Source organism: Schistocerca americana, chromosome 4, assembly GCF_021461395.2.
Source record: "Schistocerca americana isolate TAMUIC-IGC-003095 chromosome 4, iqSchAmer2.1, whole genome shotgun sequence".
Taxonomy (NCBI): domain Eukaryota; kingdom Metazoa; phylum Arthropoda; class Insecta; order Orthoptera; family Acrididae; genus Schistocerca; species Schistocerca americana.
Window position 1 is genome coordinate 817,067,240 of NC_060122.1, and position 20,942 is coordinate 817,088,181.

Consider the following 20,942-nt stretch of genomic DNA (forward strand, 5'->3'; position numbering starts at 1 on the left):
ATACGATAAAATAGTCCATTCTGCATGCTGTCATTTCCAAAAATCATTTCGATATTTTGAACCTTTTATGAGATACGAAGATTTTTACGAGCATTTGATGCCCGAAGTGCAGGAAAGGTTCGGACTCGACGCGAGCGACCCGTCCGCGGATATAACAACCAATCTCTCAAGAATGAAAAGAGATATCATTTCGGTCTAAACTTTAAATACAATTTAGATATATTGGTTACATTTCATACGCAATAATGTATGGCCTTAAATGAACTATACGGAAAGTCTACACAATGTGATTTTACCTCTGCAAATCCTTAAAAATTTCGTGGAGCCATGTACTCAATTTCGTGCAGCACAGTAACTATGACGAATAACGAAAATAAATTCCGACCTTTATCATTTAAGGATATCAAGCTATAGGTTGCGGAAGAATAAATTTTTTTCACCGAATAGTTTTCTTAAAATCGGATGTCAAGTAATTCATAGCTGCCGTCGCGTCCGCTCCACTGCTTTTGCCAAGAAGACACGTGGCTCTCGCTGTGTGTCGCGCGTGCTGCAGCGACAAGATTCAAACACGTTTGAATTTAAACGTCGCCAGTTGCAGCGGGAGACAAGCAGCAACACATATGTCGCTCACTTACGACACTTCCATAACTACACCTGCGGTTGTGTTTTGCCGCCTGAATCTGTCGCTCGCTTCTGTCGCTCACGTAGGACACGGCCTGTAGGTTTCATAAACGCAGAAAAAAAAATTGCCAATAGAGTCTTTCATCCTAGCTGTTTGTGAAAGCATTTTTTCTATTGATTGTTTCATATTCTATAACTGACACGGTGCAAAGAGGCGTTAAGCGTCTTAATTCAGGCATATAGCGAGGAACGGTGTACGTATGACCCGTTGTGTCTTAATAATGTATGTCGGCAATCGTTTCTTTCTGAGTAATATGCATATAACGTTACATGGTGATTTTCGATTTGTATCGTAATGCCATACTTACGAAAGTTCATATTTGATTGCGTATCTTGTGTTATTGCAGCATGCCAGAAAGTAGAAACTGCAAGTGATAGGGGAGAAAGTCGCCAGGAAACGTAATGTTATAACCAGCCTGCAACATAACAGGGCTTTTACCGGTATTTTATTCGTGACTTGGGCTGGTATGACCACAAAACATATGATTTAATTCTTACCTTCGAGAATGTGAGACAGCCTCTCCCATGACTGTGTGTCACTTGTTACCTTCATCAAAGACAGCAGCTTTTCGAAACAGGCGATGTCCATGCTCACGAAGTTTCGAAGTTCTTGCGGCGGATCTTCGAGCCTCAGTTTTTTCGTAAACAGTGAATATAATCCTCTCCCTTCTGTCAGCCAGGGTCGAACTCAACAAGCTCTGGCTTTTGGTCGTTATTCTGCCATAAATTGAAAATTTACTGTCACTGCCAGGACAATAGCTCCAAAAACAAGTGGGTCCTCCATGCGCAAAATGCTGTCTAAATACATATACCTTTGTAAGCAAGTGTCGTAACTATGAATCTGTTATTCAGAACAGTAGTAACTTACATACGATAATAACAATTACTTAACAAATAATGATAAAAAACAATTTCTTATTAAATAGGAGCCTTTAGCTCAAATAAATAAATTGAACGAATGACGTTCCAATAAGTCACACAGCCCCCCCCTCCCCCCTCTTGTGTTTTGCGCGGTAGAACAAACGACTTTACAAGAGATCAGACAGTTCTATCTGCGTTACGTGCGTTATTACCGTCTACAGCGCATGTGCGCCAGGTATATCCAGCGTGGATGGTGTAATAGGTCTACGTGAACCAACCCGTAGTTGCCGATATCCACTCTTGGGGCGCTGGTGCATAGGTATACAGTTTAGGCACATCGTGTAATAGGGGCTTAATACAGTGGGTGCTTTTGGAGTACTGAACTTTAGCCACTTTTAATGAGCTGCGAAATGAACACTTTGTCTCTATCCTTGAGAAATTGGTGCTTTCCATTTATTGTGGGGTCTACTGACAATCTTACACTAATGGAGCTACATTATTATGAAAGCAAATAAAATTTAGCTTTTATATGACTCGGTTACTGAATTCAAATGACTCAATTACTGCCTTAGTTTATGATCAGAGAGTAGAGCAGCCATTGCCACCTCCAACCAACTAGCCAGTGTTTTTCTCATAAGCCCTTAATAATGCTGCACATCTGAACCAGACGGGTGCTTATGACCGTAAATAAGTATCACATCACCTAGAATTTTCATCCTTCTCTGTATTTTGATACTGAAACAGTAATTCATTCCCAAGCAATATTTATCGTAAGATGCCTCACAAATGCAGATATAATTTATTTGTAAAGGACGCGTCCTCTTGTAATCAGAACTTGGGCTCCATCTCTACTGCCCTCTTCATAGACAAAATGTGAAACTCTAATGTTCCTTCTTTTTTTCATAGTGACTTAGTGTCAGACCAATTTAAAATTCCTTTGCAAATTTGATGATCCATCCAGTTATATAGTGATTGTTCTCCTAAAGAAATTCAAAAGTTGAGATCTGTAGAGGTGTCTGGCTCTGTATCTGCATGATATGTGTAAAGAGAGGACTTTGAAAAATGGTTAAGAATCACAAGCAGACGAAAAGGGAAAGTTAAGTGGAAAAAGGCACATGTTAGAGAGAGCCAGCCCACATTCATGTAGCTGTTAAATTGTTGTGCTTGTATCCTTTATGAGAGATATAACCCTGATTGCTTCCATTCAGGCTTGGGGCAGAAGGATACTACATGATAAAGTGTGAGAAAAAACCTATGTTTAGTGAATCCACTGCTTAGCTGTGGTATCTACTTTGAGCCACTCACTTTATATTGTGTTCTGGTGCCAGAATTACCTATCCAGCTAGAGGATCTATTAATGTATGGGGCTTGTTATATATGGCTATCAGTACACCATATTGTGAAAGAATGTAATTAGTCTGTATGGTATGAAGGAGCAATACCTAGTTTGGTGGTGCTTGCCTTCGGTTTCAGATGGCAACACAGAAAAGTTTGTCATGTGTGCTGAATATTTATATGAATTAGTGATTTGTGCCCTAAGTCATATTTGGTTCCATTTTAACATGCTCAATCAGACAAGCCAAACAGAAATGTTTTCAATTGTAGAGTCACTTTACACACTTTTACATCCCATTTTATGTGGTGGTGGCGGTGGTGGTGGTGGTGGTGGTGGTGGTGGTGGTGGTGGTGGTGGTGGTCTCCTCTAGTCCAGACATTGATTTGATGCAGCTCTCCATGCTACTCTATCCTGTGCAAGCTTCTTCATCTCCAAATACCTACTGCAACCTATATCCTTCCAAATCTGCTTAATGTATTCATCTCTTGGTCTCCCTTTATGAATTTTACCCTCCACACTGCCCTCCAATACTAAATTGGTGATACCTTGATGCCTCAGAATGTGTCATACCAACTGATCCCCAATTCTATTCAGTACCACCTCATTAGTTACATGATCTATCCACCAAACCTTCAGCATTCTTCTGTAGCACCACATTTTGAAAGCTTCTGTTCTCTTCTTGTCTAAACTATTTATCCTCCATGTTTCACTTACATACATCATTGAACTTCGTACAGATACTTTCAGAAAAGATTTCCTGACACTTAAATCTATTCTCTACGTTAAGAGATTTCTTCAGAAACGCTTTCCTTGCCATTGCCAGTCTGCATTTTATATCCTCTCTACTTCAACCATCATCAGTTATTTTTCTCCCCAAATAGCAAAACTCGTCTACTATTTTAAGTGTCTCATTTCCTAATCTTAATTCCCTCACCATCACCTGATTTAATTTGACTACATTCCATTGTCCTCGTTTTGCTTTTTTGATGTCCATCTTATATCCTTTTCAAGACACTGTCCATTCCATTCAGCTACTCTTCCAGGTCCTATACTGCCTGTGACAGAATTACAATGTCATCGGCTAACCTCAAGACTTTTGTTTCTTCTCCATGGATTTTAATTCCTGCTCCAAATTTTCCTATTTGGCCTTTAATACTTGCTCAACACACAAGATTACATTTTCATTTAAGCCTTAAAAATATTGTCCCTTTTGGCCAGTCATGTAAATAATACATAAGAAGTAAAATAATCTACAGCTCTATACTTTTTAAGACTTGGGTGTTGATGGGTGAAACCACTTGCCCTAACTCAAGTGACGATAGTAAATCAACTGTCAGGTACCTGTGTTGCTGTTTATCTGTAGAATACAAAACCTGTGATTTTTATGAGTACGATGATAACTTTCATGCGTGGTATTCATTGGGTGCCTTTTAACACTCATTACCCATATACCATAAAAGTAATATATAAAACAGTAATTTTATACACTGATCAGCCGGAACATTATGACCACCTACCTAATAGCAGGTACATCCACCTTTGGCACAGTTGACAGTGGCAATGTGTCATGACATCGAAGCAGTGAGACCTTGGTAGGTTGCTGGAGGGAGTTGGCACCACATTTGCAAACGCAAGTCACCTAATTCATGTACATTCCAGGAAGGAGGATGAGCTCTGACACCACATTCAGTCACATCAACTGAAACTCGCCACTTTGTTCCTCGACCCTCTCAATCACACTTTAAGCCTTGTGACATGATGCATAATTATGATGAAAAATTCCACTGCCATTGGAAAACATTATTGTCATGAAGTAGTGTACATCATGTGCAACCAGTGTACGATACGTCTTGGCTTTCATGGTGCTTGCACGAGCTTCTCTGGACCCATAGATACCCAAGTAAATGTCCCCCAGAGCATGATGGAGCTGCTGCCAGCTTGCATGTGTCACGTAGTGCAGGTCTCGAGGAGCTGTTCCCCTTGAAGATGACAGATTCGCACCCTCCCGTCAGCAAGATGAAAAGGCTTCAGAATTCATCAGACCGTGCAGTGCTCTGCCACTGCGCCAGCGTCCATTGCTGATGGCCACGGCACATTTCAGTCATAGTTGTTGATGTTGTGGTGTTAATATTGGCACATGCATGGGTTGTCGGCTGTGGAGACCCATCGTTAAGGGTGTTTGGTGTACTGTGTGTTCAGACTTACTTTTACTCTCTCAGCATTAAAGTCTGATGTTAGTTCTGCCACAGTTTGCCACCTTACCTGTTTTACCAGTCTGCCCAGGCTATGACATCTGACATCTGTAATGAGGGGTGGCCACATGAGCCCATGACGTGAACATGGTTTTGCCACATGTTGAAGACACTCACCACAGCACTCTTCTAATACCTGACAAGTCATACAGTGCCCGAAATGCTTGTGCCAAGCTTCCGGACCATCACAGTTTGTCCTCAGTCAAACTCAGATAGATTGTGTGCATTCCCCATTCTACACATGGACTGATACTGTGTGCACCATGCATGTGTCTGACTAGCAGTAATTCCTCGCCAGTTGAAGCTGCTGTCACGAGGACTGGTTTGTATCAATAGTAGATCAGTAGCCATAATGTATAATGTTTGACTGATTAGTATATGTGCAATGATTCGTGTACATTGCTACCCACCAAGCAGTTTTACTGAGCACGAGTTTCAATTCTAGCCAATGATTTGGCAGCACTTCAGAGAATTGAAACCATTGTATTTACTTAGGCATTTAATTATTGTGTGACAATAGTGTTTTGATTCAGTCGTGTTATTTTTCTCATTTGTTCTTGTGTTCTATTTTACAGACAGCTTCCATGTGGTATAAATATTCCGGTATCTGGGAGTGCATGTGATGAGGACAAGCTTTTTAGCTTGAGCCAACGCTTCACATACTTCCAGGAAAAGGCAACTCCACCTGCAGCATTCCATCATGTACGGAGACCTGTACGACCTCCTGCTCGTCACAAAAACTCTCGAATGACTGTCCGATTGCGGCCACGGCAAGTTCTTTGTTCGAAGTGTCGGTCTATCTGCAACGAGAACTCAGAAAATGTTGATTTATCAGGGGGAAAGCACTCTACGGGTGTTGGCACAGAACGGACAGGAGGAGACCCACCATCAAGGAGTCCACGACCTCTGTTCTCAGAAAACCAAAGGGACAACCAACCCAAGGTAAATAATTCCATTTAAAAATCATTGCAAAATGAAATGTTATGTAATATAATTTTTACAATTTATATTGGAAATCTTAAGGCACACAAATTCTCAGCAAATCAGGGAAGGATGTAAACATGTTGGAGGAATATTCAGGAGGAAATAGTTGGATGCATGAAGACCTAGTATATGTTATGCAGTTAATTGTAAAATACTTGCTATTGAATTCTAGTGTAACATTTTCTTCTATTTTGAACTATATCGAATGTATATATGATTAAAAATAGATCAACAGATATAAAAGAGTACAAAAATATTTATCAGTTATACAACAAATCTGCCTGTAATGAAGTTGAGCCCTTTTCTTTTTTAAAGGGGGCAATTAGTTAATTCAAATTTTTTGGCATTGGTGTCTTCTGTGGAAATAATAAATGTCCAAAGGCAGCATAGGGATAGTGGTGGAGAAGATGGGTGTCAGTTTTAAAACAACTCTAAATTACAAGAGAGGAACACAGAGCAGAAATGAGAATTTTGCGTGAGTAACTCTTGACGATGTTAAAACGTTTTTCTAAAGGTAGTGGTAATTACTATATGGAGCCAAAGAGTAACCATACACATCCAAACTTTTTTCGTGTTTTCTACAAACCTGTCATTAATTCACTTCTTGGCACTGGTAGTGTAGACTTCTCTCATCTTATTGATATTTGCAGTTTTAGTAAATGATCGTGAATTACATCTGTAGCATCTCAGTCTCTCTGAGTGTTGCTACAAGCAGTCTGTGAGGTGTAATGTTTGAGTTAACTTCTGTAACTTCGATGAAGCATCAGTTTAATTGATTTAATGGTAAAAACAGTGTCACCACAAAAAGAGGCTGCTGCTGTTATTATAGGAAAGAGTTTTGACTTGTAGGTATTTATCAGATTAATAAAAAATCTGCTCATCGTGCACGGTAGGAGAACACACCTATAACGATATTAACTTTGCAAGCTTTTGGAGCCAGTAGTGGCTCCTCCTTCTGACAGAAGGGTTGAAGGGGAAGGAAGAAGGGTGAAGGAAAAGGACTGATGAGGCTCAGGAAATGGGGAAAGTTTGTAAAGGTCATCTGGAACCCCAGGTCAGGAGAGACTTCCCAGACGGGATAGGAGGAGAGACTTCTTATATGAAGGAAAGGCTTTTTATATGTGTATTCTCCTTCCCCTGCTTGGTGAGTATATGTTTTATTGATCTAGTTACATATTTTTTTCAAAAATTGATTATTTTGTTGATAGATATTGATCAGATATTTTCCATCTGAATGTGTTTGTGTAATAATTATTATAGGTTGGGAAAAAAAAGGTTACAACTAGAGCAACTGATTTTCACCTAATTTACATTTCAAGGGGCTCTACAAAACTACTTCATATTTGGGAATAATGATGATAATGTGAACTGATTGCATAGTAGTCACACATGCTTGCTGGCTCACGTCTGCACTTAGAAGTATTCTATCTGTCTGAGACGTCAGATGGTGATGGGCAATTTTCAGTTGATTGTAATTTAGTGATAGCCAGTTATTAATTTCACATAATCAATTATCCTAGCAATTATTTTAATTTGTCCTGTTTTGTTTTAAAGTCTTTTGAGTGTTGACTGCCTTCTGTTGTTGCTTTATTATGGAAACAAGTTCGACTGTCCTCTAGTATTCGTCATCTAATGTCAGAACAAAACTGAGCATTCATATTGACTGTTATGTTTATTGTTGCCAACATCAGCAATCTACAGTAGTGACTTATTTGACTGAAGATGACCAGGCAAGCAGTGCAGTAGCTATGCACTTGGCCTTGTTGCAACATAGAATCACATGACTGTTGGCAAAATGTCACTAGGAGCTCAAGGTAGCATTCTGATCTCTTTTCTGATGTTTTGCAATGGATTTCGTACTAACTTTACAATGTTAAATGTAGTTTGTTTAAATCAGGACCGGCCAAATGCTGCACGTTGTGCAAAAGTGTGGAAGTGCGGCACAGGTACACACATCTCGGTCGGCGGGGAAAGCGGAACATTGACATCTGTGACTAGATGTAAATACCAAATGCGGGGCGACAGTTCTGCTTCCGTGTTTACACAGTACCGGGAGGACCGAAGCACAACCCATCTTGCATCCGTCTGGTGACGGTAGCCTTGCACAAGATATACTGAGAAATAGCGAGTATTGCAAAAAAGGAAAGAATGAGAGTTCTGTGTTCTCAGCCATTTAAACTCAACTGGGAACTGCAATTCTTCTTAATAGCAGTAGGTGAAAACATTCAGTGTTTGCTGTGCTGCCAAATAATAGGCGGCCTGCGGAAGTTCACAATTTGGAGAAACTACAACTCATTTTGTAAAGACAAGTGTAGTGCACTGAACAGTGAGGAACAGCAAGGAAAATTAAGTGCGCTTGAGAAAATGGGTGTGGCACATCGACAGCATTTTAATGTAAGTCGTAATAATTGATACCTCTTCAACTCTTTGTTTCTTGTGTTACATTCATTTCTGTTTTGCTTTGCAGTGTACTGTTTTCAATTTTCCAGAATGACAGTCACAGTACATCTGCACAGAGAGCAAGTTTCAAAATTGCATTAAGAATTGGGAAACGGTTTTCCGAAGGGAAATATGTGAAAGACTGTCTCGTTGATGGTGCAGAACTTTCGTGTATCACGAACAGTAGGAGGTTTCAAGAAATTGGCCTTTCCATACAAGTAGTGACACAGATGTATAGGTATTACGGCCAGTGATGTGCACAGGCAGTTAATAAATAAGGTTAACAACTATGTTGCTTTGGATGAAGCAACAGATCTTACAGATTTGGCTCAGGTAGTGATATACAAATGATGTGTCGATAACTCTCTATGTGTAACAGAGGATAGTTTAGACTTGGTGCCTTTGAAAGGGACTGCAGCAGGTGTAGACATACTCCGAGCTGTCTAGCAAGCAATTGATGTTGTCAGTATGGATTGGAATTGGTTAATCTCAGCGACCACTTGTGGAGCACTGGCAATGCGAGGCTATCAGAGAGGACCCATAACACTGATGCATACGTAAAAAGCTAGGATGCACAGAAAAGACTTTGTATAAAACTGTATAAAACTCTCTGCATTCTACATCAAGAGGTGCTTTGTGCAAAATCAGTAACTTTACAAAACGCCATGCAAATTGTTGTGCATGATGTAAACTATCTGAAGACACATGGGCTCGCACATCACCGATTTCAACCATCCTTGGAGGAATTAGGAGAGGCATATGCGACATACCTTACTATACTGAAGTACGCTGGCTTAGTTGAGGTAAAATGTTCAAAAGATATTGCAATTTATGTGTGGCTGTACTACATTTCTTACATGAGGAGAGTAGGAGAGAATCAGAATTAGAAGACCTTTGCTGGCTAACGGCCCTTGCATTTCTCATCGACATTACGTCTTGTACCAACAGTCCAAACATTAGTTTGCAAGGTGAAAATAATTTAATTTCTGACATGTTGGGAAAATTAAACTCTTTTGAAAGGAAGTTTGCTCTTTGTGAGACCCAACTATTGTTTGAATACACTGCACATTTCACTAACCTTTGTGTTTGGCCCATGAAAGTACTAGATTTTAATAATAACATATCAATAATTTAAAAATAAAGAGCAAATTTCAAACATGATTTGCAGATGTTAACAAGTGTGTCTCCTATCATTCGTTGCTTTGCACGGTCGTTTTCAGCGTCAGTTGAAGATGCTCTGAATCATCTATAGATGGAACTGATCAACCTGCATTACAACACATAGCTGAAGGACAAGTTCTTTGCAGTATGTAGTATAAAAGAATTCTACAAAAATTTTCCACAGCAAGAGTTCCCACACCTACATCACAAAGCTGCAAGAGTTTAGCCCTTGTTTGGATCTACTTACGTGTGTGAAAGATTTTTCTCTGTAATGAAAATGAATAAATCAAGGTTTCGATCGAGTATTAGTGACGAAAATCGTAGCAACTTCTTGTGTTTATGAATATGCCGTGCTTTTGTGCGCAATATCAACTTTATCATTTCTCATCATCAGTGATAAACATGTTTCGCTATTTTTTTCCTGGATTTAAAATTATTATTTATTAACTGTGCCTCATCCTGTTCCTTGTTACATAGGAAAACATTGTTATCTGAAAAATTTGATATTAAACTGGTTCTTCAAGGGGTGTACTCACATGCCTAAAAATCATCCTTTCGTTACTGAGAGGCACATGCCTTGCCGCAAAGGATATTTCGGTACCTAACATAGGCGTGAAACTAACCCAGCATATTTATGCACCATTTGTTTTAGAACCATGACGTTTGTTGATAGAGCGATGGAATAACATGATACCTTCCCATGATTTCATTACTGTGAGAAGAGCGTGTGAGTGCCCCAAATACAGTGCTTCACAGCTAGTGGGTAAAGCAAAGCAGTGAGATCTTTGCTTAGAGGCCTACATTACATGAGCAATGGCGGTTCCCTTTTCCTGTTTACACGTGTGGCATGTGTTCTCAGTGTGACCAAGAAGGTGCACATGTGCAGCAGCTTTGCATGTGTGCAGAATTTCTGGTTGGCCCTGGTTTAAACAAAACTGGTAGTGATAAATTACTGTTTAAACATTGTACGAATGTAGCTTTACTACGGTTACTTCTCAATGAAGTTGGTGAGATTGCTGAAGCACGTTCTGTCTTCTGTTAGGTCTTGTTCCCTCTTTAATAAAGGCAGCAACACATTTGCTGTGTACATTCCTGTTTTACCAATTATGAGGTGCATGCTCCATTACTGATATGCATTATGCACAGTATAAAATGTGTGCATTACCTATGAGTAGATCATCAATTCAAGAAAATATTTGTTATAAATCTGTAAACAGTACTAGGGCTTCACGGTTACACTAAGTGACATAAATAAAGAAATCTGTAATGTAAACACATGTCTTCTCATCACATGCAATGAATTCAACTATTTTGTTCTCCCATGAAAGCTAAAGCATGTTAAATTGAAAAACCTTATATAGTTTAAATAGCTTGTATCCAGAGGATATCAAATGTGATAGAATTTATATATCAATACTGTGTACTAAAAGCTGTGTCATGACACGGGAAACTACTATGAAATTTCAGCTGTAAATGTTGCTCTTCTTTGTTTAGCTGGAGCAACAAAGATGTTGTTGTTGTGGTCTTCAGTCCTGAGACTGGTTTGATGCAGGTCTCCATGCTACTCTATCCTGTGCAAGCTTCTTCATCTCCCAGTACCTACTGCAACCTACATCCTTCTGAATCTGTTTAGTGTATTCATCTCTTGGTCTCCCTCTATGATTTTTACCCTCCACGCTGCCCTCCAATACTAAATTGGTGATCACTTGATGCCTCAGAACATGTCCTACCAACTGATCCCTTCCTCTAGTCAAGTTGTGCCACAAACTCTTATTCTCCCCAATCCTATTCAGTACCTCCTCATTAGTTATGTGTTCTACCCATCTAATCTTCAGCATTCTTCTGTAGCACCACATTTCGAAAGCTTCTATTCTCTTCTTGTCTCAACTACTTATCGTCCACGTTTCACTACCATACATGGCTGCACTCTATACAACTACTTTCAGAAACGACTTCCTGACACTTAAATCTATACTCGATGTTAACAAATTTCTCTTCTTCAGAAACGCTTTCCTTGCCATTGCCAGTCTACATTTTATATCCTCTCTACTTCAACCATCATCAGGTATTTTGCTCCCCAAATAGCAAAACTCCTTTAGTACTTTTAAGTGTCTCATTTCCTAATCTAACTCCCTCAGTATCACCCGACTTAATTCGACTACATTCCATTATCCTCGTTTTGCTTTTGTTGATGTTCATCTTATATCCTCCTTTCAAGACACTGTCCATTCCATTCATCTGCTCTTCCAAGTCCTTTGCTGTCTCCGACAGAATTGCAATGTCATCGGCGAACCTTAAAGTTTTTATTTTTTCTCCATGGATTTTAATTCCTACTCCAAATTTTTCTTGTGTTTCCTTTACTGCTTGCTCAATATACAGATTGAATAACATCGGGGAGAGGCTACAACCCTGTCTCACTCCCTTCCCAACCACTGCTTCCCTTTCATGTCCCTCGACCCTTACAACTGCCATCTGCTTTCTGTACAAACTGTAAATAGCCTTTCGCTCTCTGTATTTATCCCTGCCACCTTCAGAATTTGAAAGAGAGTATTCCAGTCAACATTGTCAAAAGCTTTCTCTAAGTCTACAAATGCTAGAAACGTAGGTTTGCCTTTTCTTAATCTAGCTTCTAAAATAAGTCATAGAGTCAGTATATGCCTCATGTGTTCCCATATTTCTATGGAATCCAAACTGATCTTCCCTGAGGTCAGCTTCTACCAGTTTTTCCATTCGTCTGTAAAGAATTCGCGTTAGTATTTTGCAGCCGTTACTTATTAAACTGATAGTTCGGTAATTTTTACATATGTCAACGCCTGCTTTCTTTGGGATTGGAATTATTATATTCTTCTTGAAGTCTGAGGGTATTTCGCCTGTCTCATACATCTTGCTCACCAGATTGTAGAGTTTTGTCAGAACTGGCTGTACCAAGGCTGTCAGTAGTTCTAATGGAATGTTGTCTACTCCCGGGGCCTTGTTTCTACTTAGGTCTTTCAGTGCTCTATCAAACTCTTCACGCAGTATCATATCTCCCATTTCATCTTCATCCTCTTCCATTTCTGTAACATTGCCCTCAAGTAAATCGCCCTTGTATAGACATTCTATATACTCCTTCCACTTTTCTGCTTTCCCTTCTTTGCTTAGAAGTGAGTTTCCATCTGAGCTCTTGATATCCATACAAGTAGGTCTCTTGATTTTCCTGTAGGCAGTATCTATTTACCCCTAGTGAGATAAGCCTCTACATCCTTACATTTGTCCTCTAGCCATCCCTGCTTAGCCATTTTGCACTTCCTGTCAATCTCATTTTTGAGACATTTGTATTCCTTTTTGTCTGCATCATTTACTACATTTTTATATTTTTTCCTTTCATCAATTAAATTCAATATTTGCTCTGTCACCCAAGGATTTCTACTAGCCCTCGTCTTTTTACCTACTTGATCGTCTGCTGCCTTCACTACTTCATCCCTCAAAGCTACCCATTCCTCTTCTACTGTGTTTCTTTCCCCCATTCTTGTCAATTGTTCTCTTATGCTCTCCCTGAAACTCTGTACAACCTCTGGTTTAGTCAGTTTATCCAGGTCCCATCTGCTTAAATTCCCACCTTATTGCAGTTTCTTCAGTTTTAATCTACAGGTCATAACCAATAGATTGTGGTCAGAGTCCACATCTGCCCCTGGAAATGTCTTACAATTTAAAACCTGGTTCTTAAATCTCTGTCTTACCATTATATAATCTATCTTAAACCTTAAGAGTATCTCCGGGGTTCTTCCATGTATACAACCTTCTTTCATGATTCTTAAACTGAGTGTTAGCTATGATTAAGTTATGCTCTGCACAAGATTCTACCAGGCGGCTTCCTCTTTCATTTCTTAGCCCAATCCATATTCACCTACTATGTTTCCTTCTCTCCATTTTCCTACTCTTGAATTCCAGTCACCCATGACTATTAAATTTTCGTCACCCTTCACTACCTGAATAATTTCTTTTATGCAGCAAAGATATAATACAGTAAATGCAGTAAACTCGGAAATGAACAAATATACAAGAGAGGTCCCAAAAGTAAGATCTTCAGTTTAAAATATGTTTGTGTATCTATCAACATGCCAGCACTTTTGTGTGTCTATCAACATGCCAGCACTTTCGTTTGGTAAGTCACATCAACACAAACATACACACAAAATTCAAGCTTTCGCAACCAACGGTTGCTTCATAGGGATGAACTAAGAGGTTACGAAGGTTAGGTGGACGGCGGAAAGACACTCTTGGTGGAGTGGGGAGGATTTCATGAAGGATGGATCTCATTTCAGGGCAGGATTTGAGGAAGTCGTATCCCTGCTGGAGAGCCACATTCAGAATCTGATCCAGTCCCGGAAAGTATCCTGTCACAAGTGGGGCACTTTTGTGGTTCTTCTGTGGGAGGTTCTGGGTTTGAGGGGATGAGGAAGTGGCTCTGGTTATTTGCTTCTGTACCAGGTTGGGAGGGTAGTTGCGGGATGCGAAAGCTGTTTTCGGGTTGTTGGTGTAATGGTTCAGGGATTCTGGACTGGAGCAGATTCGTTTGCCACGAAGACCTAGACCAATGAACACATTCGTCAACTCCTATCCTTAATAAAAGTCCTCAATCTTTCCTCTCCCACATCCACACCGGCTGTTCAGAGCATCCTCCTACAGGCCAACCCCAAATTAGAACAGCATGCCACCCTCCACCTCAAAAAACTATCCAATCTCCTGGTTTCCCACCTCTGGAAAGGCAACTCACTCACCCTTCACAACCTTTCCAGCAAACCTCAACCTCCTCTCATTGCACACAAACCCAGTCTCTCCCATCTACTCAATCTCCCACTTCCTGCTCCACTCCCTCCAAAACCTCAAAATTTCAATCAACACAATCTGGAACCACAACATCCTAATTCAGAGTTAACCTTTCCTCCAAACCTCTCTCCCAATCCGAAACCTCTGTCCTATCCAAAGGCCTCACCTTCAGCCCCACTCCCAGAGTCAACCAAACAGCCCTCGTCAAAGATTTACTGTCCTACACTCGTACTCTCTGCTGGAAATATCACTTTGCCACAAAGAAAAATGATCCTAATCCTACTCCTAATGATCCAACTCCCCAAGACACTATCCAAATTGAACCCTGCCTGGAACAGTTCCGTCCTCCATCACAGTGGGACCCAGTTCCTCTTCCTCAAAATCACCCTCTCCAAACCTTCCAGGAATTTCTGACTTCCAGCCTTGCCTCTCAATCCTTCTTAAAAAAACCTTAATCCTACTCCCAACGTCACCACTGCTGAAGCCCAAGCTATCCATGATCTGAAGGCTGACCGATCCATCGTCATTCTTCCGGCGGACAAGGGTTCCACGACCGTGGTACTTGATTGTTGGGAGTATGTGGCTGAGGGACTGCGTCAGCTTTCAGACAACACATCATACAAAGTTTGCCAAGGTAATCCCATTCCAGATGTCCAGGCGGAGCTTCAAGGAATCCTCAGAACCTTAGGCCCCCTACAAATCCTTTCACCTGAGTCCATCAACCTCCTGACCCCACCGACACCCCGCACCCCTACCTTCTACCTTCTTCCTAAAATTCACAAACCCAATCATCCCGGCCGCCCCATTGTAGCTGGTTACCAAGCCCCCACAGAATGTATCTCTGCCTACGTAGATCAACACCTTCAACCCATTACATGCAGTCTCCCATCCTTCATCAAAGACACCAACCACTTTCTCGAACGCCTGGAATCTTTACTCAATCTGTTACCCCTGGAAACCATCCTTGTAACCATTGATGCCACTTCCTTATACACAAATATTCTGCACGTCCAGGGCTTCGCTGCGATGGAGCACTTCCTTTCACGCTGATCACCTGCCACCCTACCTAAAACCTCTTTCCTCATTTCCGTAGCCAGCTTCATCCTGACCCACAACTTCTTCACTTTTGAAGGCCAGACATACCAACAATTTAAGAGAACAGCCATGGGTACCAGGATGACACCCTCGTACGCCAACCTATTCATGGGTCGCTTAGAGGAAGCCTTCTTGGTTACCCAGGCCCGCCAACCCAAAGTTTGGTACAGATGTATGGATGACATCTTCTTGATCTGGACTCACAGTGAAGAAGAACTCCAGAATTTCCTCTCCAACCTCAACTCCTTTGGTTCCATCAGATTCACCTGGTCCTACTCCAAATCCCATGCCACTTTCCTTGATGTTGACCTCCACCTGTCCAATGGCCAGCTTCACACGTCCCTCCACATCAAACCCACCAACAAGCAACAGTACCTCCATTACGACAGCTGCCACCCATTCCACATCAAACGGTCCCTTCCCTACAGCCTAGGTCTTCGTGGCAAACGAATCTGCTCCAGTCCGGAATCCCTGAAGCATTACACCAACAACCTGACAACAGCTTTCGCATCCCGCCACTACCCTCCCGACCTGGTACAGAAGCAAATAACCAGAGCCACTTCCTCATCCTCTCAAACCCAGAACCTCCCACAGAAGAACCCCAAAAGTGCCCCACTTGTGACAGGATACTTTCCGGGACTGGATCAGATTCTGAATGTGGCTCTCCAGCAGGGATACGACTTCCTCAAATCCTGCCCTGAAATGAGATCCATCCTTCATGAAATCCTCCCCGCTCCACCAAGAGTGTCTTTCCGCCGTCCACCTAACCTTCGTAACCTCTTAGTTCATCCCTATGAAATCCCCAAACCACCTTCCCTACCCTCTGGCTCCTACCCTTGTAACCGCCCCCGATGTAAAACCTGTCCCATGCACCCTCCCACCACCACCTACTCCAGTCCTGTAACCCGGAAGGTGTACACGATCAAAGGCAGAGCCACGTGTGAAAGCACCCACGTGATCTACCAGCTGACCTGCCTACACTGTGATGCATTCTATGTGGGAATGACCAGCAACAAACTGTCCATTCGCATGAATGGACACAGGCAGACAGTGTTTGTTGGTAATGAGGATCACCCTGTGGCTAAACATGCCTTGGTGCACGGCCAGCACATCTTGGCGCAGTGTTACACAGTCCGGGTTATCTGGATACTTCCTGCTAACACCAACCTATCTGAACTCCGGAGATGGGAACTTGCTCTTCAATATATCCTCTCTTCCCGTTACCCACCAGGCCTCAATCTCCGCTAATTTCAAGTTGCCGCCACTCATACCTCACCTGTCATTCAACAACATCTTTGCCTCTGCACTTCTGCCTCGACTGACACCTCTGCCCAAACTCTTTGTCTTTAAATATGTCTGCTTGTGTGTGTGTGTGTGTGTGTGTGTGTGTGTGTGTGTGTGTGTGTGTGTGGATTGATATGTGTGTGTGTGTGTGTGCGATTGTATACCCGTCCTTTTTTCCCCCTAAGGTAAGTCTTTCCGCTCCCGGGATTGGAATGACTCCTTATCCTCTCCCTTAAAACCCACTTCCTTTCGTCTTTCCCTCTCCTTCCCTCTTTCCTGATGAGGCAACAGTTTGTTGCGAAAGCTTGAATTTTGTGTGTATGTATGTGTCTGTTTGTGTTTCTATCGACCTGCCAGCGCTTTCGTATGGTAAGTCACATCATATATATATATATATATATATATATATATATATATATATATATATATATATATATATATATTAGAGGGAAACATTCCACGTAGGAAATATATATCTAAAAACAAAGATGATGTGACTTACCAAATGAAAGTGCTGGCAGGTCGACAGACACACGAACATACACACAAAATTCAAGCTTTCGCAACAAACTGTTGCCTCATCAGGAAAGAGGGAAGGAGAGGGAAAGACGAAAGGATGTGGGTTTTAAGGGAGAGGGTAAGGAGTCATTCCAATCCCGGGAGCGGAAAGACTTACCTTAGGGGGAAAAAAGGACGGGTATACACTCGCGCGCGCACACACACACACACATACAGACACAAGCAGACATATTTAAAGACCATATAATAAATATGTCTGCTTGTGTCTGTATATGTGTGGATGGATATGTGTGTGTGTGCGCGAGTGTATACCCGTCCTTTTTTCCCCCTAAGGTAAGTCTTTCCGCTCCCGGGATTGGAATGACTCCTTACCCTCTCCCTTAAAACCCACATCCTTTCGTCTTTCCCTCTCCTTCCCTCTTTCCTGATGAGGCAACAGTTTGTTGCGAAAGCTTGAGTTTTGTGTGTATGTTTGTGTGTCTGTCGACCTGCCAGCACTTTCATTTGGTAAGTCACATCATCATTGTTTTTAGATGTATGTTTCCTACGTGGAATGTTTCCCTCTATTATATATATATATATATATATATATAATGGAAGGAAACATTCCACGTGGGAAAAATTTATATATAAAAACAAAGATGAGGTGACTTACCGAACAAAAGTGCTGGCAGGTCGATAGACACACAAACAAACACAAACATACACACAAAATTCAAGCTTTCGCAACAAACTGTTGCCTCATCAGGAAAGAGGGAAGGAGAGGGGAAGACGAAAGGAAGTGGGTTTTAAGGGAGAGGGTAAGGAGTCATTCCAATCCCGGGAGCGGAAAGACTTACCTTAGGGGGAAAAAAGGACAGGTATACACTCGTACACACGCACATATCCATCCACACATACAGACACAAGCAGACATATGTCTGCTTGTGTCTGTATGTGTGGATGGATATGTGCGTGTGTACGAGTGTATACCTGTCCTTTTTTCCCCCTAAGGTAAGTCTTTCCGCTCCCGGGATTGGAATGACTCCTGTCTGCTTGTGTCTGTATGTGTGGATGGATATGTGCGTGTGTACGAGTGTATACCTGTCCTTTTTTCCCCCTAAGGTAAGTCTTTCCGCTCCCGGGATTGGAATGACTCCTTACCCTCTCCCTTAAAACCCACTTCCTTTCGTCTTCCCCTCTCCTTCCCTCTTTCCTGATGAGGCAACAGTTTGTTGCGAAACCTTGAATTTTGTGTGTATGTTTGTGTTTGTTTGTGTATATATATATATATATATATATATAATATATCCACGTAATTGCCATTTTGTTTGATGCATTTTTGTAAACGCTGTAGCAGTTTTTGTGTGCCCATGTCATACTGGTCTGCCAACATGCATTTGAAGAAGCATCCGACCTCATCTTTCACCTTGTTGTTGTCATCACTGAAGCGCCTTCCAGCCAAGTGTTCTTTCAACTTGGGAAACAAATGGTAGTCACTGGGTTCTAAGTTGCAACTATGGGTGAGTGGGTGGTGATGCCCCATCCAAACGCGTTGTCATTTTTGGTCTTCTGTCAGCACTCTCGGAACCCATCTTGCGCACACCTTCCGAAATTGTAATGCTTTAGTCAAGGTCCTGTGATTGGTGCTTCAAAAATCCTCTGGAACATCATTGCAGAGCTCATTGAGAGTGATCCGCCAATCTTTGAAACATGATTTGTTCAACCTTTTTCAGTTGTCTCTGTGGGAATTGGCAGTCTCTCGGTTATTTCCTCATTGTGAATTTCAGTACAATCGTCTGCAAACTCTCTAAACCACTTGTGAACATTTTTGACATCCATACACGACTCGCCATACACCTCAGTCAACTGTTGATGAGTGTCAATTGGTTTAAAGCCTTTTGCACTCAAAAACTGAAAACTGTGAATTTTGCACCTGGCAGTAGTGGCTAACCAGAGCTCCATCACAACTGGCTGCCAAGCCAAGACTGAAAGCTCCAACAGATGTGTAGTGGTTTCTGTATAGAGTGGAGGGAACAAGGAGAAAAACAGTGTGGCCAGCAGGCACCCCAGTGCTTTGGAGACCTTACTTTTGGGATTACCTTTGTATCTTATTTATAGACAACAAACAGCGAGGCCAAAATGTCCCTTAAGTAATACTTTTTCTGTAGTCAAACTTCCTAAACACCCTTTATGGGAATTTTCTCCCACTTTCTCTCTCAAATTGTGATTGCTTGTGATGAAACTGTATGTCTTTTGGCAATGGAAATTAAGAGTTAAATCTAAGATCTGAAAAGCTGATGAATACTTTTCTGTTGTTCAATTTTTGTTCATAGAGGTGCCAGTTGGCAGCACCTGAAAGTGCTTACTACACTATTGCTTTGGCATAGGTATCTAAACTTGCAAACTATTATTTAATTTGCATGTTGTGTAGATCCCATCATGGAAGAGAATCTATGTTGATGAGGAATGGGAAGACAACAAATCAGAATTAACTATTAAAAACTAAATATGTTTACAGTGGGGGAACAAAGTCATCACTGTTTGTTTTTACTATTTGTGCTGAGTCATGCTAAATTTGTTACAGTTAGCAAGAAATCCTCCACTTTCTCATTTGTATTGAATAGAGGGTGTTTATCCTTTAGTGTTTTTATAGTTAGTATTTATATGGGCATGTTGATATTTGTCAGAACATTGCTTACATCTGTGGTATTACAGACTTGCTCACAGTCAGCTGTGCTACTTGTCTGCAACTAACAGACAATTGGAATATTAGAATCTAGATAATCAGATAATTTATAAAAAGAGTGCCGAATTTGGTGGGTTTTCAGTTCCACATTTCAGGAAATTACAAACACTGTAAGCACATAGTAACTTATGTTTTGAAGGTAACATACTAATGATTCCAAATCTAAAATTATCTTCTTCGTCCTGCAAGCTGATCACTGCAAATTATTTAACATTGTTGTTTCTTTCCCAAGCTGCTTTTTTGCTACACTTGCCGATTTTATGGCTGTGCCAGAGATAGCAAAATCTTTTTCAGTGAAGTCCCTGATATATTTAAAACATTTGTTCGTCCCAGCATTCATTTCCAGTTCTGGTTTAGTGACTGAAAACAAAAAATGTACTTTCCTGCTGTACTAGTCCATTAAACAAAATGTAATTTTTGTGACAGTGCCTTTCTGAGTATAAAAATGATTAACAGCTGTTCCACAATTTCAAGAAGTGCTTTTATACTAAACTAATACTACTTCCTTTCACAAAAGGCTCTGTACAACAATAAATGCAGCAAGAGACCACAACTGTTTTACCAATAGTCATGAGGTATAGATGTAGAGAAGTTGGTGCCAAGGAAATTGTCATCCTCAGTCTAACACATTATCTATTAAGTAGTGTGGCCAAGTTTTGTATTGTTGTGTCAGTTCAGAAATAAATAACGCAACAAGATTATTTGAACATGAACATCTCTGTGATGTGTTTTTACCAAATCTTGTTACTCCTGTTGTGAGTTATACCATAGCTGCTGATTAGCACAAAGCATG

At 41.0% G+C, this 20,942-nt stretch overlaps 1 protein-coding gene across 1 annotated transcript in view; it reads left to right on the forward strand.

Moving 5' to 3' along the window:
* LOC124612362 (PWWP domain-containing protein 2B-like) overlaps nucleotides 1-20,942 on the forward strand; it is a 210,812-nt gene that overhangs the window by 39,792 nt on the left and 150,078 nt on the right. Inside the window, exon 2 of the mRNA XM_047140519.1 lies at nucleotides 5,706-6,072. Within this exon, the coding sequence (XP_046996475.1) occupies nucleotides 5,706-6,072 (367 nt within the window). The remainder of the gene's footprint in view (nucleotides 1-5,705; nucleotides 6,073-20,942) is intronic.